Here is a 24,909-nt window from a genome sequence, read left to right as displayed (position 1 = left end):
CTATCTCCCTTTCTGCCGGAGGTCTTACCAGCTGGCCAGTGATGTCCTCACTGCGGAAGGCGATGGATTCGAGTTCGTTGCCACGGCTGGTTAGGGCCCGCAGGCAAGAGTCCCGACTCTCAAATCGCCGCTCAAGGAACTCGATGGACTTCCGGGCCTTTTCTTGCACCACACGGGCATAGCCCCCAGCCCGGTGATCTGTCTCCTGACCCTTGGCCAGGCCATCCAGCTCATTGATCACTGAGGAGATACAGTTCCACAAGGCATCAGCCTCAGCAATCAGCAATTATGTCTATCTTTACCCTAGGCCTCGCTTTCCCAGCCAGCCCCTCCCAGACCACAGAATCCATCCTGCCCCACAGGAGTCTTCCAGGGAAAGTAGATGACCTTGGGGGGCAAGAAGCATCCCAGACTTTCCACAGTGCTCTCTCCTCTTTCTGCCTCTTCCTCCAGGCCCTGAGCTTCTCCTGGGAGGAACTGACAGGGATTTTCTGGAGCTGCTGAATTCAGAGGAAGAAACCTGGCCCCTCTATTGCATTCCTTAGTTATAGGATCAAACTGAAAGGATCCCTCAGGAGAGGTAAGGGTATGGAGCAGCTTAAAGGGAAAGAGGCACTCTCCCTCATCCACTTGGGCCCCCAACCACAGCAGTTCAAGAGGGGGCAAAGTTCTGTGCCCCATGCCCCAGCAGAGGGCAGGGAGGTTACCAAGTGGAACTCAGTAGTCATGGCCTCACTTGCAAGAGCCCTGGTATTCCCCCAAACCATGCCCTTGGCACATTCACCTCCTCTGATGCTGCACGTGTGTGTGCGTGTGCGTGTGTGTGTGTGTGTGTGTGTGCATGTGTGCCTGTCTGCCTGCCTGCCTATGTGTCTGGGACACGGCTTCATTTTCTGGTGAAGATTCTTTCCAAAATTCCAGCCAAAAGCCTGAGGTCAAGTGGGAAATATGCACTCCTTGGGGGCTCTGGGAGAGTTTGGGGTCTGAGGCCTCTCCTCGGTGCAATGATTCATGGCTTGGGGAATCAGCATGAGCATGCTGTTCCATGGTGAGCCTGGCACTCACTGTCTGGGTATTCAGAGACACTTTCTGGAAAAGGCCCATGTGGGAACACACACACACACACACACACACACACACACACACACACACACACGATGCCCATGCTTTCAGCAACCTGAGGCTACAGTGTCCACACAATGTATGGTTGAGGTTGGGGAATAGTGGTGGATGGGTATACGGTACAGCAAACAGAACATCAAACACAAAAAACTGGTATTCCATCCCAAAATCTGCTTTCCTGCTTCCAAACTAAACAGGCTTCAAAGGGGAAGCTTGTTTGTGCTTCTGCACCAGGCGGGGTTTCTTGATGCTGGGGTCAGGCCTAAGGAGCACGGAGCAGGTTAAAGAGCACAAGAAACAAGCAGGGAAGGCTGTTGGCTTAACCCTTTGTGCTCTGGACATGGGGCAGGAGTCTACTGAGGGAGCTTCATTAAACAGGAGCTCCCTATACAGCCCCTGAGAGTCCAAGGCCCTGCCCAGCTGAGGAAGGTTCAAAGAGGCTGGCCTGGACTGTTTTAACAGAGTTGTCATTTCCCAACGCCCCTGGGGGCCATCTATTTATTCAGCATGTATCCTCTGGGTTTTCGCATATATTTGCTCCCTATCCACCAAATCTGGCTTTCTCCATGGAACCACAAGCTTCTCCAAACCAAGGGCTGTAGCCCTGCCATTCACTGGAGCACCAGAGAATGAGACCATGTACATAATAGGGGCCCAATCCATGCTGGGGAACTAAAACCCTGTAGCCTGGGATGGTGCCTGAGGCTCCTGAGGTGTCACCTCTCTCAGTTACACCATTTCCTGACCACCTAGCAAAAAAGGTGCCCAACTTACTTTCTTCCCCCTGAACATCTCCTGGAGGGAAAGCAGAGATGCATTATCCTGAAAGCTTTCCCACCCAGGACCCAGCGAGGGAAGAGGGGAGTTGGAACAACAGGATGGACTTGTTGCTTTGCCTGCTGAAGAACAGAAATCCTTTCCTTAGGTCTAAGAGCCTGGGTTTAAGAGGTTCTGGCCAGGCCACATGGGGAGGGGGAAGGAAGACAGGGAGGGTGGAGGCGGGACGAGGGCTGCTTCAGTGCCAACATTCTCAGGTGGTGCTAACGTGTTTCCCACAACCCCCCAGGGTTCTATAGCCTCTGCAGGGGCGGATGTTTCCTGCCCTTTGTTTCCACCCTCATCTGGCACTAAGACACTTGGGACTGGGAGGGAAGGCCCAATGGAACATCTTGGCATGGATGTCAGAGGTGGCTTGGCAGGCTGACTGCCAGTCTGGTGGCTTTTCCAGAGGACAGGGATCCCAAACTTGCTCCAAGTGGCTGCTGAGAAGGGGACATTAAAAACCCTGAGCTTCCCAATCCTCTCTCAGACCCTCTTCCTCCACAGCAGAGCCCTCAGCTACATTAGCTGTATCAGTTAGATTAGAAAGGAGCCCAGAGCCCAAAGCCCATCCTGGGCCTGACCTACCACAGAGCTCCAAGAACTAAGGGTGCCTAGACAGTCTCCTGGAGACAGCCCAGCTGGGCTCCTCTGGCCTGAGGATGGAAGCGAGCTAGCTGGGTTCTGAGATGCTGACCCTGCACCAGCACCAATGACCAGACAGTGGTAAGGGCCCAAGTGGCAGGAATCCACAGGCATGAGCCAAGGGCTTGCTCTGGAGGGTTTCTGTCGGCCTGGCCTTAGGGTGACATTGGCCAGAAGAATGCTACCTCGAACCAACAGAATGATCATGAAAAGCTACAAGACAATCAGACCAAAGGCATCTAACCACTTCAAAATCCTCCCAGCCTCCCTGCCAGACCACCCAGCAGCACTGCCGTTATCTGCCAGGGCTGAGTGTTTACCAATAACGGGAACCAGCTTTGCTGTTTTACTGCAAGCTTTATAAGGATAAAAACAAGGGCTGGGCTCATGCAGCCTCTGGTTGCTGGGACACAGGAGTACATTTGCTCAAGCAGTTTAAGCCATGGATCAGCCATAATAATTTGAACTGCTTTGATTATTAAACAATTTTCCTTGCCCCACACATTCCCTACTTCTCTGCAAATCCTGTCTTACACACACAGCAGGGCTCTGCCTGCCTGGCCCCTGGGCTGGGGACATGTGTGTAGAGGGGGCTGCTGTGCACGTGCAGGGCTGCTCTAGCCTGACTCACCGATGAGGGGCACCACCAGGATGTACTTCCTGCTCTCCAGAAGCCGTGCCAGACTGGCCAGGTGGTCAATGAAGCCGTTGGTGTCTGGTACGAGGAACAAGGGTCTGATCTCGAGCTCCATCTGCCTCATCTGACTGTGGTCCTCCAGGACAGCCTACAAGGACACAGAATGGTGAGTGAGCCAAAGAGTGAGCAGGCAGGAGGGTGGGTGAGCCAGGCACTGACTCCACAGTGTGTCAGCATCCTGCCCCCTGAACCTCTTTCCCCTCCAGAAGAACAGCTAGCCCCTGTCAGGCCTGAGGGACAGGCCCACGGGCTGGGCAAAACACTGCAATAAAAATGGACATAGACCAAATGGCCCAGGGAATGGGCGTGACTGAAACCCTGCCTAGGACTGAGAAAGGACCCGATGGTATTCAAAATAACAGGCCTCTGAAAGTAAGACCTTGTGCTAAAAATCTTTAAGGGCGTGTCTGGTTCTTTCTCAATTCAGACACTTTATATATGTACATATAGATCCCAAACAATTTGTATTTCAATTTACTTCACCACGTGTGGTTAAAAAAAAAAGTTAAACTCCAAGACTACACAAAAAAAGTGATGCTGACAACTAATAATTAATCTCAAAGTCTCCCACAGCAGCAGGAGTCCACACGGGTGACAGATTAGGGCCTGATCCCTAATCTGTGTATGTTTGCACAGAGAAAAACTCAGATTGATCAGAATTGCCAACTCCCACCCCCCTGCCTCCCCAGCAGTGTCTCCTAAATATTAGTCTTTTGTGTTCTACTTGCACTCCTCTGCCATAACTCTGTACAACCTACACTATTACTTACCTGATGTTTTTCTTTAAATTGACTTTAAGTCAACTCATTTTTTGCTTAGCCTCTTTTTAAAAAAACCCCACTGTATTTTATTGATTTTGTTTTTTAATATTTTTATTGATTTCAGAGAGGGAGGGAGAGGGACAGAGCAACAGAAACATCAATGATGAAAGAGAATCATTGATTGACTGCCTCCTGCACACCTCACACTGGAGATCGAGCCTGCAACCCAGACATGTGCCCTGACTGGGAATCGAACTGTGACCTCCTGGTTCACAGGTTGACACTAAACCACTGAGCCACGCCAGCAAGGGTATTTTACTGATTTTAGAGAGGGAGAAATATCGATTTCTTGTTCCACTTATTTATGCATTCATCAGTTGCTTCTTGTATGTGCCCTCATCAGGGATTGAACCCGCAACCTTGGCGTACTGGGACGACACTCTAACCAACTGAACTACCTGGCCAGGGCGCTTAGCCTCTTCTTAAGCAATGACATCCATGGTACCAAGGGTGTGACAGCCAAGTCACATGTTTACTAGTGCAAGCTAAATTTCCATAACGGAAAGTCAAAGTGTCCCTTATGCATCATCACTGAAAAACCATCTCATATAGCACCTGTGGCCTGAGCACCACACCTTGGAAAGCACACGCCTCGTGCTTGTTCGTCTTATTGCTGTTCACATCTTTCAGGGAAGCTCCATGCACATCTGGAAAAAGCCAATTTTCTCCAGTCTGATAGAGCCTTATGTGTGGCAGTGGCTGTGGGTATGCCTGTCACTACAGAGCAAGGTCACTATTGTGTGGCTTCCTCTTCTGGGGGCCATGGCCAAGAACCAAACTGATTTGCTGGCATCTGCCCAGATGGCGTGCTCCCAGTGTACAGAGCTGGAGGGCACTCACACAAACCTGGTGAGGGCCTGGAGAGCAGGTCCCAGCCCCGTTACGCCCTCTCATGGCCTTCTACCACACACCAGCTCACAGGGCCACAGGCACAGGCTGGGGAGTAGATGTGCGTGCCAAGTGAGATGGGTCCCACAGTGCTGAGCCCTGGCCACTAACAGTCAGTGAGGAAGGTGCTCAGGTTTCACTGGCAATGACAGTAAAACTGAAAGGGCATGCCTTTGAATGCTGGGGGTGGCTTCTCTGTGACCTGCTGGGGACCTCTCCCTATGAGTAAGTTGTTGCTGCCACTGCCACCACAGCTGGTGGAAGGCACAAGCCACAGAACACTGGCAGGCATGAGAAATTCGGCTGAGGCCCAGTCTGCTGGGACTATTGCTCTCACCTCATTCAGGAAAAGTGCCACTGCTGCTGGCCACCTTCCTAGGGGACTTGGGTCATTCTCTCTCCCCATGGGGCTGCCAACTAGAGGGTGACAGACATTCTGCCAAACTTGGCCTGGGCATTTTCAAATATTTCATTTTTTATTGATATAATTGACATATAACGTGTAACGGCTTGGGTATTCTGTAAGAACAGCACATGGTCCCCCTCAGGTGCAGTTAACAACCCTCCACTATTTCTCCTTACACTGTAGGAGCATCAGCATCCCTGGTCCTCACTGTCCCAGCTCCTGGAGTTCTCTACTCAGCTTTCCCACTGCCAGGAACGTTTTTCTCAGTATCATAGGCCCTGAAATATCTTTCTGGGTGAGAGGGACAGAATAAGCACTGACACTGGTGAGGAAGGAACAGGGGCACTGGCATCTGTGGTGACAAGGCCTCGGGGCCCTAACTGAGCAGGGCATCTATGCCACTGTCCCACTGACTCCTTTCACATCTCAGTTTTTCTGTCTCCAGAAATGACACTCCAGCCTGGTTTGCCTCTAAGGAAGTGGAACTAGCTGTCAGTTTTGACCCTGTGTGAATGAGCTCCTAAGACCTTATTCCATCAGACCTTTAGAGCTGGCAATAGGCAGAAGGGCCTTTAGGCCAGTTGGCCAAGGGACACTGGGGGCTAGCTGAGCTACTTGTGTGTTCTGATGACAGGACAGAAGCACAATCTAGGAGCAGGGTCAAGGGAAGCAGTCTGAGTTCTCCGAGCTCTGGCTCCGGGCCAGAAAGGTGAACAGAGGCCATAGCCTCTTAGGGAAGTGGCAGCCTTGTTGGTTCCCCAGGGGTGGGGTGGGGTCAAGCTGTATGAGGGTGGTCAGAGCTGTGCTGCCATCATCCGGTCCCAGGGACACCCGCAGACAACTTCCCTTAACCTGGCTCTGCCCAGTGAGTCACCACACAACTGCTTCCTGTTCCCCACATGCCCTCATGGAGTGAAGGAGATAAAATGAAGCTGATCTCTCTCCTCCTGGGGTACCAGAGGGCCTTTGAGGGGGGGGGGGATTCATACCTGGGTCATGAGACTGACCCAGTCCCCTCCAAAGAAGAGCAGACTAAGAAAGGATCGGGAGTCTGCAAGTCCTTTCTGTGGGTGTCTGTGTTTCCGGCCCTCTCTGAGTGGCGCTGTGTGTGTGTGTGTGTGTGTGTTTAGCATTTGCCCTCCCAACTTTTCCAGATTTTACCCGTCAGATTCCTGGCAGCTGTACACGGCGCCTGTGCCGGCCGTCACGTCCCATTCCGATCTCTGGGTCGCACGGTGAGAGAAGGACACAGGATGCGCAGGGAGTGAAAAAGTGATGTCGGTGGGGCGAGTGCCAAGTCCCCACTCACAGCCATGGGACGCTTGGGGAGAAGGGGAAGCATGCTGCTGTGGAGTTCAGAGGCCGGTAGTGAGATTTATTTTTGTTTGTATGAGTAAAAAGCTGCAGAAGCCTCTGGTACGGGGTGAGGGGGGCGCAATTGGAATGCTGTGATTCAGACAGACTGGCCCTGGCCTGGAATCCAGTGTGCTGACCCGGAAGGAGAGCTGCACAGGAGCTGAGACTGGCTACAGTGGTCCTAGGACTGTGAACTGAGAAGTAGGGGAAAGCTTTAACACTTTGAATCAGACCAGTGGCAATAAGGACTAAGTGGTCATAAAGTGTGAAAGAGAAAAAACTTAATTCTGTTTCTGGGAGGTGCTAAGTAACAGCTTCCTCTGAAGTAATGGAGTGTCCTTCAGCAAGCTGGTGGGGAACTGGGAGAGAGAGAATCCACAATAACATCCAATGAGGAAGCTAACAGCCGTGGGTTTCCAGGAGCGGCTCTTTTAGAGGCTAAATTCCTTTTTTTTTTTTAAGTATATATTTTTGATTTCAGAGAGGAAGGGAGAGCGAGAGATAGAAACATCAATGATGAGAAAGAATCATTGATCGGCTGTCTTCTGTACACCCCCTACTGGGGATTGAGCCTGCAATCCCAGTATGTGCCCTGACCAGAATCGAACCTGGGACCTTTCTGTCCACAGCTCTATCCACTGAGCCAAACCGACTAGGGCTAAATTCATTCTTCTAGACACTGGGATGATTTGGGGATGCTAACCCATTGAAAATTGAGACACTGAGAATTACAAATAAAGGTAATGCAATTAGTTCACACAGGAGTTCTGGGACGTGAAGACCAGATCATGAGAGGTCCTTAGGTTTTCCTTCTCCTTAGGGCTCCACAGGGAGCGTGGCTGCTTCCTTTCTTCTACAGGGTGAGGGAATAATTTATTCCTGGGCCTCTCTGGGCGAGCAGAGCAGTGTCTTCACCAGAAACGAGTTTTGTTAACACAGCAAATTTCCAGTCACCTTGTATGTGAAAGTATCTAGCAAAGCGGCTGATACATGTATTAGCAGCTTAACAAAGCTCAGTTTCCTTTCTTCCTGCCCTGCTCCATTTTCCACCTTCTATATATCCAGGAGGTAAATATCTGGGGAAACCACTAGGGAGCAGAGCTGGAGGGGAAGGGGCCAGGCAGAGGGCTGTTCATTTCTATTATGAGACTCGTGGTAGTCTTGTTGTTGTTGGTTTTAACTACATGTAGGTACTTTTAAAAATGAAAAATAGAAATGAAATAAATAAATAGGAGTTGTTGCCCTGACCAGTTTGGCTCAGTGGCTAGAGCGTCAGCCTGTGGACTGAAGAGTCCCAGGTTCGATTCTGGTCAAGGGCATGTACCTTGGTTGCAGACACATCCCCAGTGGGGGGCAAGGGGGGGGGTGCAGGAGGCAGCTGATGGATGTTTCTAACTCTCTATCCCTCTCCCTTCCTCTCTGTAAAATATCAATAAAATATATTTTAAAAAAATAGGAGTTGGTAAGATAACCACCAATAGCACAGGAGGCAATTCCTTCTTGAGCTGCAGAAACCAAAGAGAGCAGATACTGCATTTGCTATAGAAAGCAGAGCCACCAGTCTCCCCGGGGAGCAGGACACTGAGCATCTAAGTTTGGGTGCTCATGAGAAGGTTGTGTTTAGGATCCCTTCTCTGGAGGTCCAAAGTACCATAGAGCTTAACATACACTTTCCTTCTTTAAATTTTTATGTATTGATTCTAGAGAGAGAGAGGGAGAGAGAAACTTCGATTTGTTGTTCCACTTATTTATGCATTCACTGGTTACTTCCTGTATGTGCGCTGATCAAGGATTGAACCCAAAACCTTGGTGTATTGCGACGACACTCTAACCAACTGAGCTACTTGGTTTCATTTAAAAAAAATGGTTTCAGAGAGGAAGGAAGAAGGAGAGAAATATCAATGATGAGAGAGAGTCATTGATTGGCTGCCTCCTGTACGCCACCTACTGGGGAATGAGCCCGCAACCTGGGCATGTGCCCTAGACCGGAATCGAACCTGGGACCCTTCAGTCCGCAGCCTGATGCTCTATCCACTGAGCCAAACAGCTAGGGCTCATTTTTAAAGTTGTGAGTATGATGACGTGCTTGCTACTTCTGATTGTTTTATGAGGACTGATCTTATTTTCAAACTAGACTGTAAGGAGCTTAAGGAGAGCTGTCTTTCCTTACAGTTTCTCTAACAACACCTTGCATCTAGATCAGTGGTTCTCAACCTGTGGGTCGAGACCCCTTTGGGGGTCGAACGACCCTTTCACAGGGGTCGCCTAAGACCATCAGAAAACACATATATAATTACATATTGTTTTTGTGATTAATCACTATGCTTTAATTATGTTCAATTTGTAACAATGAAAATACATCCTGCATATCAGATATTTACATTACGATTCATAACAGTAGCAAAATTACAGTTATGAAGTAGCAACGAAAATAATTTTATGGTTGGGGGTCACCACAACATGAGGAACTGCATTAAAGGGTCGCGGCATTAGGTAGGTTGAGAACCACTGATCTAGATGGATATATCATAGGTGCCCAATGGGCTAAAATCACAGAATCTCAGGGTTGAAGGGCACTTTAAAGGTTGAATTTTAGCCCGGTTGGCATGGCTCAGCGGTTGAGCATTGACCTATGAACTAGGAGGTCATGGCTTGATTCCCAGTCAGGGCACATGCCCGGGTTGCGGGCTCGATACCCAGTGTGGGCCGTGCAGGAGGTAGCCGATCAATGCTTCTCTCTCATCATTGATGTTTCTATCTCCCTTTCCCTTCCTTTCTGAAATCAATAAAAATATGTATTTTTAAAAAGACTGACTTTTATCTAACTCTTGTTCTGAGAATGCCCAAGAAGTGTGCCCTTTCTTGATAGTAAGGGAGTGAGAGGGCTGAGCATGACACCTTTGAACTTGCTCCAAGCAGCAGCCAAAGGTGTTCCAGCCAACAGGCTGCCAGTTCTGTGAGAGAATAGAACCTTGTGGGTGCTGGGGAGCTAGGGAGGCAAGGAGCTGAAGCAAACCGGAGGCCCAGGCCATGGTGTGCGGAGAACCTGGAACAGGCTCTGGAATGGGTTCGAGTGGGGAGGGCGGTTGCCCGGCTCCACAGGCTGATGTGCTTTCCTGCCCTGGCGTGAACGTGCCCCTGGCCTGGTAGTGTGCACTGGCTCCCACCCTGCCTCCGACAGCTAGGAGCCAGGGCTGAGTGTCTGTCTTCCGCTAGCTTCCATACAGGTGTGGGGGGCTCTGTGCATGCCCCATTGTTCCACAGTGCCCCCCCTCCAGCTGGGTGGCAGTGTGAATGGGCTGCAGCTATATTTAGAGTAAAACTCCTGGGGCCATCACAAAGGAGTGACTGCATCTTCAGGAGGGTGGGTGGGTGGGAAGGGGACAGGGGAGCGAAGCTATTTTCAGAACACATGTCATTGCTGGCTACAGAGCAAGACTGTGGCCATAATGCGGAGGGAAACAATAGCTGTGGCCAGAGGAAGAGCCTGTTATGTTTCAGGTGGGATGTTTGCAACTGCTCAGGAAACCTGACCCCGCCCGACAGCAGCACAAATCACAGCAAAGCTTCATGGAGGCAGAGAGGAGGCGGGGGATTCACAGGGCCAGGGCCAGTACGAGGTGCCAAGAGGCCACGCCTCATGCCTGGAGGAGGATTTTCAGTGACTGCTTTGCCCGGGGGGCCTGCTTAGGAATGAAACACTTCTGACCAATTTCCCAGACAAACTATGTACCCTGCTGTGGTCTCTGGACACCTCCCAAGAAAGGCAATGGGAATGAAAAGAACTGGAAAGGTGGGAAGTGGCAAGGTGGTCAGAACCAACCCAACATGAAGACAGCTGTCTCAGGCAACAGGCAAAGCCAGGGCTGAGCTCGAGAGGGTGACCTCAAAGCCCCGGGTGGGCGGATTTGGCCCCCTAGCATCCAGGGGCCTGCCTGGGAGCCGGGCCTCCAGCTGCACAGGCCCTGAGAGCTGCCCACACCCCTTTTCTGACCTCCAGTCGGCCTCATTTACCAGCCTCTGTGCAATGCCGGAAGCAGGGAAGGACAGGCTGTGAGGTACGGAGGGAGGCCGGGCCCCACCTCCCCCAGCCCCACAGATGAGCTTGGGACCAGGGGTCTAGGTTTGAGCGGGGAAGTGGGGGTGTGGCTACAGCTCCAGATCTCAGTTGGACTTTATAGCTGTCATGGGGGCTAGGAGGATTTTTTTCAACCCCATCTTCATATCCCCTTCCCCAAACATGTGTGGTTCCTGTTTTGCTGCATCTGTAAAAGGCGCTGGGAGCTGGGGACTTGCCTTACACCTCTCGGTTAACACCCCTGGAGACTGATGGAGTTCAGAGCAGTGTAATTTACAGCCCATCTCTCCCATCTTAATTCACTCGATGCTCTTCTCTTCCTTATTGTATTAGTGTGACCCAGGTACCTGCCAACAATAATGGCCTCTCTAGCTAGGAGCCTCTCCCCCACTCCCAGGACAATTTATACCTTTTCCTTGGGATTTTCCCCCCTTAAAGTAAACAAAAAGAGGAAAAATAAGAAAAGGTTAACATGGGTTTGGAGCGCTGCAGCCCCGTGGTTCTGGGCAGGGAGCCAATGGCCCGAGGGCACACACATGTGTGTGCTCTCCCAGAAGGGCCTTCACCGGCCCTGTTTTACAGCCACCTCGGCACAGACTCCAGGGTTCACGCATATGGCCAGACAGATGTGTCTGGCTTACGTTCAAGGCTGGAAAATGAAGAATTATGGAAGTGAAGGGCCCCGGGCATTAAAGGGGGGGGAGAAGGGAAGGGGGGAATTTTTCCTCTGCTGAGAAATCCTCCTGTGGCTGTGAGGCTGGAGGAAGAAGGCTGACAGGAGGCAGGGCCGCCAGCAGCAGTTCATGTGGGGCCTGTTCTTAAAGGGGCAACAGCAACCCCAGCCTTGGTCAAACCACAGCAGGCCCTTGGTGCCTGGGCCTGAGCAGCCTACTCTAAAGGAGGTGGCAGGGAGAATAGGCTTTCTGACAGGGCAGGCGCTGGCACCGGAAGTCAAGCTTCATACAAGACCTTCTATTTGTAAGGTGCTGCTTGTCCGTGGAGAGGCAGAACTGAACACGGCGCTCTAGACAAGGCCACGTCCCCATAGCATATGCTCCCACATCCTGTCCTTCTCTTTTGTAACAGTGCTCACTCACACTTCAAATCACTGGCTTCTCCACTCCACTGTACAGATGGGATGGGACATTTGTTCCCTCCTGAGCCTCTGACCACCTTAGTAAACTGAGCTGAAGATAGGGTACCCTATTCTAAGGAGTTCACAGTACAGTAGAGGAACAAGTCCAGAAATAAGTGTAATATGAGATGTGATGTAAGTTTCACACATGAAGTGTAAGTCAGTGCTACAGGAACACTGAGCAGAGAGAGATTAAGTCCTCCTGGGGGGAATCAGGGAAAGCTTCACTGGGGAGATGGAGTTTCATCTGGGGATTGAAGGAGGAATAGAATTTCAATAGGTAACAGGAAATGTGGAGCAGGAAAAAGGGAACAGCATGAACAAAGATCCAAGAGTGGGAAAGGAGAGGAGGGTAGTACAGTGGGGCCTTGACTTACGAATGTCCCGACTAACGAGTTTTTCGAGATACGAGCCATCTCTTGGCCGATTTTTTGCTTTGAGTTGCGAGCTAAAATTCGGGTTACGAGCCAGCTTCAGATACCCCCACCGCTAGTTGGCGCAGCGAACGTCACAGTGAATGCCACGTCAGCCCAGCATCACGTGTCTCACTCGTTCACAATTGATTTGACATACGAGTAATTTGAGTTATGAGCTCCGTCACGGAACGAATTAAACTCGTACGTCAAGGCCCCACTGTATTGTCCAGGCAGGAGGGCCTCGGTGTGGGCAGGCACTTTACATGCACTGTCATTCTAAGGTCTGAGGTAGGTGCTGCTACCACTTTCATTTTATAGATGAGGAAACAGGCTCAGAGAAGTTAAACACTTTGCCCAATGTAATACATAGGTAAGGGCTCAAGGGGTTTGGGAAGAGGTTGTGAACACACAAGAAAGCCTTGAATGCAATAATAAGGACCCAGCCAAGCAAAGGCTCTGATGATTTCTGAGCAGGAGAACGGCTCTTCTGGGAAGAGAATGATGAGGACATGTAAGATGCACTGGAGGCAGTGAACGTGGCACACGGGCTGTGGGCTGCGCTACTGCAAGAGGTGCCATTCACAGGCTACAAGGTAAGCAGCACCCCCTGGAGTTGTGTGATGCAGAGGCCTTGATTGCTATAACCCAAGTCAGTACCTGGCTTAGACTAGCAGTAGTGGCAATGAGAATAGAGAGAGGGGAATAAATGAGTGAACAGATAGATTTGATAAAAAAACAAAAAATGAAATCAGACCCAAGGGGTTAAAACCCAGCAAGGAATTTAAGATGATGCTCTAGTTGCTACCATCTATTAAGTTACTCAAGGAATACCTGCTGAGTGCCAACTCTATGCGCTGAGACTAAAAAATAACAGAAAGAAGGAGGAGACCAAGCAAAGAATAGTGGTGAGGAAGCCTAGGTCAACAGAGAGAGAGAGAGAGAGAGAGAGAGAGAGAGAGAGAGAGGTAGAGATAGAGATAGAGATAGAGATGAGGGTTCACTTATTAAACTGAAGCTGGGGGAAGGCAGCTTCAGGGTCCAATGCTACAGGGAGGTCAACTATGATGGGGACTGAGACTTATAAAGGCAGGCACTTGGTGACTTATGATACAGATTATATAATTGCTGAGTGGAGAATCAAGAAATAGAGGTGGTGAGTATAGGTAGAACTTTTGGTAAGACCGATGGTGAGGGAAAAAAGAGCCACAGAACAGGAAGACAGACGTGAGGATGAAGCTGCTTAGTGGGCTACAACAGAGACTACAGGAGGGCTGAGGAGGCAGTGCTGGCTACAGAGCAAGACTGTGGCCATAATACGGAAGGAAACAATCCCTGGTTGGGGTGGATGGTGCTGGCAGAGGTATCACACACTGGGTTCCAGTGTGCAGGGGACATGAAAATATCTAAAGAAAGACGGATCCCAACTGATGCTTATTCCCTGCTTAGGCCGGGGCTCTGTACGATGGGTGATTGGAACAATATTAGCCCACAATGACATTTATAAAGCACATTCTGTGCGCCATGCACTGTGCTAAGCACTTTACATGGGCCGGTTTTTGTAGGCTTCACAGCAATTCTAAGAGGTAGGTGCTGTTACCACTTTCACTTTACAGACGAGGAAACAGGCTCTGAGAAATTAAACAATTTGCCAAAAATCACAAAGCTAGTAAGTGGTGGAGCCCAGACCATGGTCAGGTCTGCTTGACCTCATGCACTGAGGCCTCTGCCAAAGGTGAAGGGTGTCTGAAAAGAGCTGAAAACAGACGTTCCTAAAGGGGCCTGATGCTTCCCAAGCACACAGTTAAATGGGAGAGTGTGACTGGCTCTTCCCTGTCTGCCCTGAGCCCTGGATAAGAGGCAGTGAGCGTACAGTGCAAGAAGGCAGACCTGGAAGAGCCATACAAAAAACATGCTGGCCTGGCTGGGTGACTCAGTTGTTGGGAGTGTCGTCCCATGCCCCCAAAAGGTTGCAGGTTCAATCCCCAGTCAAGGCACATACCTAGGCTGCGGATTCGATCCCCGGTCAGATTTGATCCCTGGTCAGGGCAAGTACAGGAGGCAACGGATTAATGTTTTCCTCTCACATTGATGTTTCTGTGTCTCCCTTCCTCTCTTTGGAATCAATAAGCATGCCCACGGGTGCAGCTTAAAGGAAAAAAGGAAGATAAAAGAAAAGAAAAACTTGCTGGAAGTGGAGGTATGGGTCCACAGAGGGCTGATGGTGGAGGAATCCTCGTGTGGAGATCAAGCAGTTTCTCTCTGGGAAGGTTTAGAGGTCTGCAGAGGGGCTCGGCCATCACACTGGGAATCCAGATAAGCAGACTGTGGCCATGACATTCTCCCCCCCTGAGAACAGGTGTTCTCAACAGAGAGTCCCTGGCCTCTCTGGGACTGTACGGATAAGGTTCAGGAGAACTTCAAAACTTAGATCCCAGGAGGAGGGAGCCTCCAGGCACCAAATGTGCTATCAGAACTTAGTGACAGAAAAAGAAAACGGGGTGGAACCAGACATGTGAGACTCTTCCTGAGATGATCCTGCTTACCCCTGCTCCATGCTTACATCCCCTCATGCCCCTGATGGGAGCCATCCTCCCAGGCAGGCCCCACCTGGATCTTTTCTTGGCGACGCTGCTGCTCGGCTATCTTCCTGGCCAGGGCCAGCTTCTTGGCCCGAAGCTCCTTGATGTCATCCTCGCCCCCGCTGCCTTCAGCCTCTGAATCTTCTTCAAAGTCTTCAATCACCACATCCTCCTCCTTTGGGTGGCGAAACAGGCCAGGAAAGAGAGGATACTGTGAGCCCATGACACTTACCAGACCCACCTTTCTATCCTTTCCGCACCCCCACTCTAAGCTTCTTTAGACATTTCTTACAAAGGGCCCCAAGGTGTGAGGGGTAAAGAGAAGCTGTCACTCCCTCCCCCACTGTTGCTCCCTTTTGTACTCTAGGACTCTTTCTGAATGCCAGAGTCAGAGACCACACCGTAAGTCACTCTCACGGATAACTTTCATGTTTCTACTCTCAGCTCTTCATTCTCCTTTGCACAAACTCACAAAGTCAAACTTTAGGTCTATTTTTGTTTTGAAATCACCAAAGGGGAAAACAACAGAGAAAGTTAAACAACCCAATTTAAATCTAATTCATGCTAATAATCTGATAGGAATCAATTCTGGCCAACAGCTGGGAGTTAGGCATGGGAGCTCCCTTGCCCCAGACAGCGTCAGGGAGCAGATGCTGTAGCTCAGCAGACCTTGCCCTGGTTTCTTTTTAAGACCACAGCCTGGTGGTGTCAGGGCTGGGCCTCCTTATAGGAATTCACATGACATGACCTTGCTCAGCTGCCCTACCGGAGCTTGGGCAGGCTGGGAGATAGCTGCTAGCTTAAGAGTCTCCTGCAGGCTGGTGGAGCCTTCCCCAGGGATGGCACCTCCCTGCTTGCAGCTTCAGCTCTCAGAAGTCACTGCTCCCCGGGTGGTCCCAGGCTCCATTCCTCTCTCTCACTTTTGGCCTTGGTCAGTAGAGAACATGCAGCTGCCCAAGCAGCTTCCTTTGAGGGACAGGGTTAGCATGGGCAATAGGGAGTGATTTAGTAGGAGGAGATTCCTGTGTTTCTAACTCGATGATAATGATGACAATGATTATGACAATAATGGCTACCATTTACTGAGAGCTTAGCACTGGCCAAGGACAGGGCTGTTTTTCATGTATTAACTCATTTAATGCTCACAATGGCCTGAGAAACAGATGCTATTATAATCCCTATTTTACAAATGAACAAACCGAGGTTTAGAGTTACACAATTTGCTCAAGGTCACAAAGCTAGTAAGTGACATAGCAGGGACTCTAGTGAGTCAAACTCCAAAGTCTGTGCTCTTACTAATAATACCAACCAGCACAGGGGTGGGGGCCTAATCTGGACGGTGAGCCCAGATCCATCCCAGAGTGGCTTGGCTTCACCGGGTCTCCCTTAGCCCCACCGAGGACCTGTGCTGTACACCCTGCTCTCTCCCCTAACTGCCCATATCCGGATGGTTCTCCAGTGGAGTTTTGGCTGAAAGTGGTTGGTAAAGTGTGTGGGGTAGCAGAGTCTAGGGTGGAACGACAGGTGCTTCGGTAGCATCCCTAAGCAACTAGACTGTTATCTTCGTGAAGAATGATGCCTTAAGAAGTATCTACCTCTTCTCTCCCGATCAGCTTAAGTGACTCAGTCTTGTCGTCTGAGCACAGATGAGATATCAGGATGGGGCCAGAACTGCTACTATCCTAAGAGGGGTCTGGGTGCTGTTTGCAGTTACCACTCATCTGACAACCGACAGGCTATGGTGTCACATGGTGCACTTCCAGAGAGACCCTGGGAAGGAGGAAGACACTACATATTTACTTCCTTGTTAACCTGGACTGGAGTGAGTGGAATAGGATGCCTGACTGGCCCACGAGGGAACGAGGCCTCTGCCTGCTCTGATCAGGATACACTGGGTTATCATGGGGCTCTGAGTGAGCTTGACTGAGGTCAAAGGAGGGTCAGCAAGGCTTGTCTGAGGTTTGCTCAGCTCTCACAGCAAACGAGGAAGTTCAGGGTTATGAAATTACACAGACCTGGGTAAGCAGGGTTTCCCAGGGGCCACTAACATACAAGGAACTCAGAAGGCTCGTGGGAAAAGGAAGAAGTGGGCAGTGTGGCATGGGTCACAACCTTTGTCTGGTTAATAAGACTTGAAGGAGAGAGAGTGGGGGCACCGCCAAGGTCTGGGACCAGAGAACTGGTCTGTTCCCTGTAGGAGTGAAAGAACTGTGGTTCAGCCCCTCTCTCTGGGCCTCACTTGCTTAACTTGATTTGGCATGGCAGGCTCCACTGGCCGGAGGACATCTCTTACAGCAGTCCTGGAGAGCTAGCCTTCCTGACCTTCCACGGCTGCCTCAGCCTCCCGGTGTGGGTGAGATAACTGACTTAGCACTGCCCCACCCATGCTTCCCTGCACAGTACCCAGGGCTTGGGTGGCACTGCTCTGTCCCGCCTGAAGCCTGGACACCCCGATGGCTTCAGCAACCCCACCGTCTCCTCCCATGCTGACAGCTCATTCTTTCCCATTATTTCCTGCCCAGGTTTCATCTGGGGAGTCTGGAATCGTGGGCTCAGCTTTATCCCTGGAACCACCTCTGTCCTGGAAGCTGAGCCTGTATCATCAGGGGTGGGGTGGGGTTCTCCAGCTATTCTAATGAAGCCAGTCCAAGACTGCGCTCTGAAGACTGAACCAAAGGTGGCCACTCTATCACTGTTTCAGATCACAAACGACAGCTTCCAGCTGACATCTGGCTTCCCTGGCCTGTTGCTGATTTCATCCCTGCACCCCACCCTGCTCCACCAGGCGCTTGAGACTCTTGCGGGCCAAATGACTGTGTTGGCCTACGGGTGACCTGGCCTCTGGCTGGAATTGCTTCCGTCCCTTCCTTAAGTCCCACGTTCCTTCCCACCTAAGTCCCCTCTGTCTTTAACACTGTGGGGTAAAAGAAGGTAAGAATCAACCATCAGGCAAAAGTGAGCTGTGTGCACACACACCCAGACAGAGTTACCCACACCCAGACACACAGCAGGGCAGCTGGCAGTGATATTAAACACACACATGCGCCAACACTGCTACACACTCACATTTACTCAGAACCCACAGACGGCAGGGAAGCTGGAAGCAGTGTTCAACTTAAACTGACACACAAGCCCAGCACCGACAGACCCACGACAGCAACCACCCCCAGAAAGACACATACATGCATGGCAGGGCAACTGCCAGTGAGGTTTAGCAGGGGTAGGTACACAGGCTCACGCGTGCGCACACTACGGTGAGCGCACACGGTTTGGAGTGAAGCAAGGGCTACAGGAACAACCAAGGGCAAACAAACAAGAGAATTCCTTAATCACATCAGGATGTGCAGGAGGGAGGGAGGGAGGGAACGAGGGAGGGAGGGTAGGGCGGGGGAGGGGTGATTTTCCACACGGGGCCAGCAATGTCAGCTCTTCCTGTACGTGTGCTAGAGGCTGGAGTTCAGGCCTGTGCTGCGCTGAGCTCCACACATCTATAAACTTGATCCTCAGCCTGAACCCTAACACCCCCCTCCACTCCCTTTCCTAAGCCTCCGGAGCTGCACATTATTAAACTCTTTCTTTCCCTCCCTTCTCCAATGCAACATTAAAAAGAAGCATCTGGAACTCGTAGCAGAGATGGAGGCACTGGGGTGGGACTGGCAGGAAGGGGCACCAGCAGAGTGCACTCTTGAGAAGTTGGCTGGTCACGTTAACATCGACACTGCTCTGAGTGGTTATAAATAACCGGGGGTAGAAGCCGAAGCCATGGGCAGAGCAGGGCTGGAGGGGGAGGAAGGGGAGCCTTCCCTCTGCCACAGCGGGCTCTTCCCGCATAGTACCTCATCTTCCAGTTGTTTTCCCTCTTGGCTTCCCATTTCCTTTCCCATGGTGTCTGGGACGGGTGCCACTGACACATATTTTCCACCCTTGAATGCCAGCAGAGGCTCTTCTTGTCCACAAAGGGCTTCCAGAAAATACTTCAGCACTGTGACCCTTTTGCAGTCGGCTGCAATAACCTACAGGGCAAAAGGAGAGAAGAAAAACAGCATTTTCTGAAAGGGAAGATGAAGATGAGAGACACTGTTGGCGGCGGAGCACATAAGAATGTGTCAACGTTGCTGGGCAAGGGAGACAGAATGAGTGTGCGGTGTGCGTGCATGTGTGACACGGTGAGCAAGGGCCAAGGGGTGAGGACCAAGATCTTCTAAGGGAAGAAAGTCACTACTGTCTCTCCTTAGGTCATCTCGAGGGTAGCAGACAACCCCAGAATCAATGACAGGTATCCTCTGGGGTTGTGCCTCCCTCCTGCCCCCTGAAGTCCTGATAATAACAAAGAATAAATTAAATTCTTTTAAGTTTGGTATCTAATTGATAGAAGGAAGGGTGGAGTGCCAAACACTGGTGGCTTTCACAGAACACAGCTTTCTGGTACCCCTCACAGCCACTCTCCATTCTTTTCCAAGCTCCCCTCTCGCCAGACTCCCAAAAGAAGAACTTTCAGCTGAGTGCAAAATGAATGATGAGGGCTTTCTTGGCTGTTTCATTTCAGCCAGATCATTTTGGGCTTCCCCTGGCGGGTTCTGCCCCAGCTAAGAGCTTCTCATACTCAGAGACTGGGCTCAGGCAGGAAATTGTTGTCAGGAGAAGGGAGACAGGCAAAGCAGGTGGGGGTGTTTCACCAAAGCTCTGCTCCTCCAGGGTTCACGCCATCCTGCTCCCATGTGGCCACATCAGCACATAAGCCAGTGCTGTCAGAGAAGCTGGGGCTGATTTAGCTGAAATGAAATTCAATATCTTGAGCAATCGTCAAATTTGTAAGTGTCTCAGATGAAGTCTCCATAGTCACCTTGTCTGGGGTCCTTTTCCTGTGAGACCACACACACATGGTGGCCTCACCTGCAAACCCATCTGCTTTGCTTGCACCCCCTCATGCCCTTCTCCATCTCTGGCCTCTGCGGTCCTCTCCTCCATATGAAAGGGCACCCACTAAGGCAGAGGAGGGGCCCTATTTGATCTGAAGCTCGGAAGCTGGTGAAGGCCAATCCACGCAGGGAAACACACTTCAGTGGTCAGATATGCCACAGGGTGGCAGCCCGTTCTCATCATCACTGACTCTAGCCCATACTGAGTGTCCCCTGCCCCCTCAAAGCTTTCCCACTCCACAATACGGTAGGGAATTCTATGTCTGAATCACACAGTAAAGTATGAACTTAGAGTCTGTCTTTGATTGTTGCTATTTCACAGGTGCATTTGTTACTCCTTCATTTGGACAATAACCCCACTGGTGGCAAAGACTACATCTCCTAAGCTCCCCTTGCCAGGGAGTGGGGCACACAGGAAGCTCACAGTAAGGACTGACAAGCACAGAGAAAGTCGGCTGAGTACCATCAGGAGCCACGAGGCAGGCATGATCCCTGTTCCTGGGACACTGTGGAAACGAGCACCACTCTACCGCAGGTGCTATGTGACTCCATCCTCTACCCCCTTTTCCATCAAAACCTGCTATTCTCCCTGCCGAGGAGTGGCTCCTGCTCACCCTCACCAATGGTCCTGGAATCACTACAGGCCTGAATCTCAGGCTATGCACTTCAACTACCTCCACCTGAGAGGCTAACCTAAAAGGTGCTTAGCTACCCAGATACGGCTTTGGAAAGAATAGCTGTCTTGAGCTTTGAGTGCCTGGTCCTGGGCTTACACCTCCTTGAAGGAGGAAGGAAGCTCTCCTTGGACCAGGGCAGGTAACCATGGATTCCATTGCGTGTATTCAAACATGTGATGAGGAAGGCTAGAAATACAGAAGCAGGGGCTAAAAGGCATTAAAGAACAGAGCTGAAATGAGTAATAGCCTGGCAGGCAGCACGCACAGTGGCCTCCCTGAATCCCCAGCCTCACACTTGCAGAGGAAACTTCTGCATTTCCACAAGACTGCCAGTTTCCTCTCTGTGGTCTAATTTTAACCACCTTGTCGTTACAGTGTGTGTCAGCCACCTGACCCCACTATGACCTCTGACCTTATGCCCCAGCTACTGCTTGCACTATGGAGAATTATGTAATGGGTCCAGGACTTTCCTTTTCGGTATGAGGCTGCTACTGCTGAATGGCGAGGAGGTGGGGGCTTAGGGGGGAGGAGGACAGAAAAGAAGCTTGCCAGGGTCCTTGGCATCACCCGGGTGGTGAGAGGTTATGCTGGCACTCCTGTAATGTGCAGCAGCAATCCACCCAGAAGAGGAGAGTGTGCCCGAGCGTGTGTGCTGACGGGAGGGCAGGAAAATTCCCGCTGTTAGAACATAGGCTGGGTGGCATTCTGAGTGGCTCAGGAAGTGTGCGATTCCTGGCCAAGAGGGAGAAAGACCACATGTGTGGATGTGGATTTCTGGAGATGGGGATTTCCAGGGCACAGCGGGACCTAGGGATGCAGACATCCTGAGCCTGCCTGCACACATCCTTAGAGGATCACTGGGAACTGTCATTCACAGAGACTAAACAGCACAATGGAACGCCCCCCCTCCCAATAGTCCCTTTTTCATTTTCACTCCTTTAGAAGGCACCTGCATTCCCCTGAGATTTTGTTTACTAGGGCCACTAGTCCCTCCACGAAGGGCAAGGGCACTCTTGGCTGATTCTGAAAAGGGCTTTGATCCAGTGGGGTCTTTGAGCTGGTGCTAAGAGGCCTGAAAAGGATTCCACCTGTCTGGAGAAAGAAAAGTCACCCAACCTTTTAGAAGAGGGTCCCTGTTCCTTTGCAATCCAACTAGCAGGGGACCAGCCAAGATTGTACACAGTCTCCTTATCTTTCCAAAGTGCACTGTGGGTGAAAGACATGGGGTTCTAGCTATTCGGTAAATGGGGAACCTAGAGGCACAAAGTCTAGGGCTTGCCCAGAGGCACAGAGAAGCCTCCTGTCTCTAGCTTGCTAGCATGCCAGCTAAAGCATTCTGCTTTGTGGTATGAGAAATGAGCCTAGAGGGGTGAGGACCCTAGAGTTTCACAGACTGATGATAATATTCTCCTAGACAAAGCCTCCAGCACTTGAACCTGGGGGACAAACGTTTAAATATGGTAAATAAGAGACATCATGATGGAAGAAGCCCTTCAAACCACCCACAAAGAGCCAACTCCGAGATAATTTTTGGCTGGCCCAGGAGGACTTCCTGGTAGGAGAGGGGTTAAAGCTAGGCTCCCTGCTTGGAGAGGAAGGAGTCCAGATGAAGTGTATGACATAATCCCCACAACAGCTCTTTTCATGAGTATATTTTTCCATCTTGTATCAATGAAAAACAGAGAATGTAAGTGGTATGTACATTGTAGCTCTGGGCAAACTCTGGATTCTCTAGAGGGGAGAGAGCTGGGCAGCATGGTGTTCCTTCCTCGTCTGTTAACAGGTTGTGCTGGACTGGGGCTAGAGGTGGGGAAAAAGGCTGCTGGCTAGGGAGTGCCCCAGGAAATCGGGGACCCTGCACCTTCTCATTGGCAGTCATGGCCCTTCTGGAGGGAGACTCACTGCAGAGATTATTAGGAACTCCAGAATTAATGGACAAAATGTCTTACATAAATCACTCCAGTCATCTTTGGAAACAAACTGGGGCTTTAGGTCAGGGAAGAGCTGAAAGCAAGGCACCCAGAGAAAGCCCCTTTTCCTTCTGAGGACCATCTGAGGCAGCGTGCCCCGTCAGTGGGAACTGAAACCTCTAGCTTCAGGGCTCCAGTTATCACCCGATCAGGTCCACACGCAAAGAACCAAGCAGAAAGGAAAACTGAAAGGCGGTGCAGGAGCCTGGCCAGTCCCAGGCTCAGTTCCTTAGAAAGACAGAATGTGAGCATGCATGGGGGCAGGTGGAGGCTGGAGTTAAGAGGAAGGTTAGGTCTTGAGGAAAGAAGGAAGAAACTTCTAGGTCCAGAGAGAAGAGGGAAGGCAGATTGAGTTACTGATCTTGGGAACCTTAGGGAATGACAGATAAGCCAAGAATGGAGTTCTCTGAAAACTGGTGACTCTCCACAGCCACTCAGCAGAGGGCATGCCCACCTTGGGCAGAGATGCCCAGGTAGAAACAGAAAGAGAGATCTAAAAAAAAAAGAAAAAAAAGAAAAAAGAAAAAGAAAAAGAGATCTAAGCTGTCTTATGGAAGACAGGGGAGGGCGAGAGAGAAAAGGAACTGAGCACCAGGCACCAGAGTCTGCTGTAGTCTGAGTTGTAAGATTTAATACACACACCTCAAAGCAGCCATGGGGAAGGGAGGACACCTCCCACCACCACCCCAGTCTAGCAAGGGAACAGGAGGCGGGGTCAGAGAGTGGAACCAGGCTCCTCTGGATGCAGACTCCAGGGAATGAGAAACTCTTTTATCTTTATGGGTCCCCGTTTTCTCCATACAGACCTCCTGGAAGGCATGAGCATCGTAGTGGTTGGTTAGATTTTTCAAAATTTCTTTTTCTGAGCTTTTGATTTGGAGGGAATCAGAATTTAAACGTGCATTATCAGCCAGTTCTATATTTTTTGGTCTTAGAAAGTCCTGCTTGTTATTGCTCCTCTGGTTAAAGAGAAAAATAACACGGGTTTTCCCCTACAAACTCAAGTTTACAGGTTGTTTTTCTTGTTTCTCTAAATGCAGTCAATTATTCTCACATTTGTTGAAACCTTCAATCAAACTTTATAGCTTGTTAATTTTACAGAATATCCTTAGAGCAAATAAGATGCAGACAGGAAAGTGAAGTCTTGCTGAGATTATTAAGAAACCTTAAAATAGCCTACAAATCCACAACCAACGCTGGTAAAAATACAAGCTGTTTGGCTGGTTTTTGAGGTCAATTAGCAATGGGTTAATTATCATCTTCAATGAGTCAAGCCTACAGGATTGGCTACAAGAAACTGAACTCAGATGAAAGTGTTTTCACAAACTGGGAACCTCTAGTTATGCACAACTCACTCTCACAGGAGACTGAAGAGTAGGTAGGACAATTCTGTAGTGGCCAAGGGTGGGTCAGCCTAAGAAGAGGCCTGCCAATTAAAGTTCAGATCCAGGGAATCCTCTGGAGCTGGGAAGACAGGAAATGCTTTATTCACATTCCTAGGGGGAGGGGCTTCCAGGTGGGGAGCAGACTCCAGGGGCAGGGGGAAAGCTGGCCACAAGGATGAACAATCACTCTGAAGACAGAGGCAGACACTGGCAGCCTACCTGAAGTAGAATTGAATTGAGAGAGGGTGAGAGGGGCAGAGAAAGGAAGAACCAATGCAGGGGCTGAATGACAAAGGGATCAGAGGGAGAGCAGACATGGTCCTTGTGCCAGATGCATATCCTGACAACCCCTGGGCATACTGTCCAAAGGGATCAGCTCAATCAGCATTTATGCTTTCCCTATCCCTGCTATAGCAGGACCTCATTTCTATGCAAGACAGTTAAGCCTAGGTCTCTCCCTCAGTCCCTTTTGATCCCCATGTCCAGACCCAGCCCTCCCTAATTCTATAGTTGGTCTGGGCTAGCTGAGGGTCAGTGGGTCACAAGATGAAATGCTAACATCACTGGCCAACCTGTAGTTGTCACACCATTCCACGTGTCTGGTCCCAACAGCTGTGTTTCCTTCTTAGCAGAGGCAATGCGGACCATTACAAATCAGCTGGCAATGTACAGATAGATGCCTGTTCAGAGTGGTATGCAGCCTGCTCAGGCCACCCATATCCTGCCTTGCTTCCTAGAAAGAAGGGCACGGGAACTGGCAAATGGTTGGATGGGAAGACTTGGTGGGGGGAGGGGGGGGGAGAGAATACGCCAATAGTTTTATTGAAGATTCCAAAAGGTACGGGTACTTGGCTACTGAGAGGGAGATTATGTTCACACTGGAGAGAGCTGGGAGAACAGAGCAGTTGTGGAATACACATTGGCAGTGAGAAGGCAAGTACAGTAGGAAACACAGGTCCATTCTGGAAGAGGCAAGTTGAATACAGGGAGATAGGC

The 24,909-nt window shown here is 50.5% G+C and overlaps 1 protein-coding gene across 12 annotated transcripts in view; it reads right to left on the bottom strand.

Moving 5' to 3' along the window:
- SMG6 (SMG6, nonsense mediated mRNA decay factor) overlaps positions 1 to 24,909 on the bottom strand; it is a 213,585-nt gene that overhangs the window by 5,103 nt on the left and 183,573 nt on the right. For 11 of the 12 annotated variants that reach the window (XM_023762803.1, XM_023762791.1, XM_023762794.1 and 8 more), the window contains 4 exons: positions 18,799 to 18,975; positions 14,991 to 15,137; positions 3,218 to 3,371; positions 29 to 240 (listed from right to left, as the gene is read on the bottom strand). In XM_023762803.1, the coding sequence (XP_023618571.1) occupies positions 29 to 240; positions 3,218 to 3,371; positions 14,991 to 15,137; positions 18,799 to 18,975 (690 nt within the window). Of the gene's footprint in view, positions 1 to 28; positions 241 to 3,217; positions 3,372 to 6,559; positions 6,745 to 14,990; positions 15,138 to 18,798; positions 18,976 to 24,909 lie in introns of those variants that run through there. The other variant, XR_002831739.1, reaches the window with a different exon arrangement.

This window comes from Myotis lucifugus, unplaced genomic scaffold, assembly GCF_000147115.1.
Source record: "Myotis lucifugus unplaced genomic scaffold, Myoluc2.0 scaffold_262, whole genome shotgun sequence".
Classification (NCBI taxonomy): domain Eukaryota; kingdom Metazoa; phylum Chordata; class Mammalia; order Chiroptera; family Vespertilionidae; genus Myotis; species Myotis lucifugus.
This window is presented reverse-complemented; position numbering and strand designations above follow the sequence as displayed.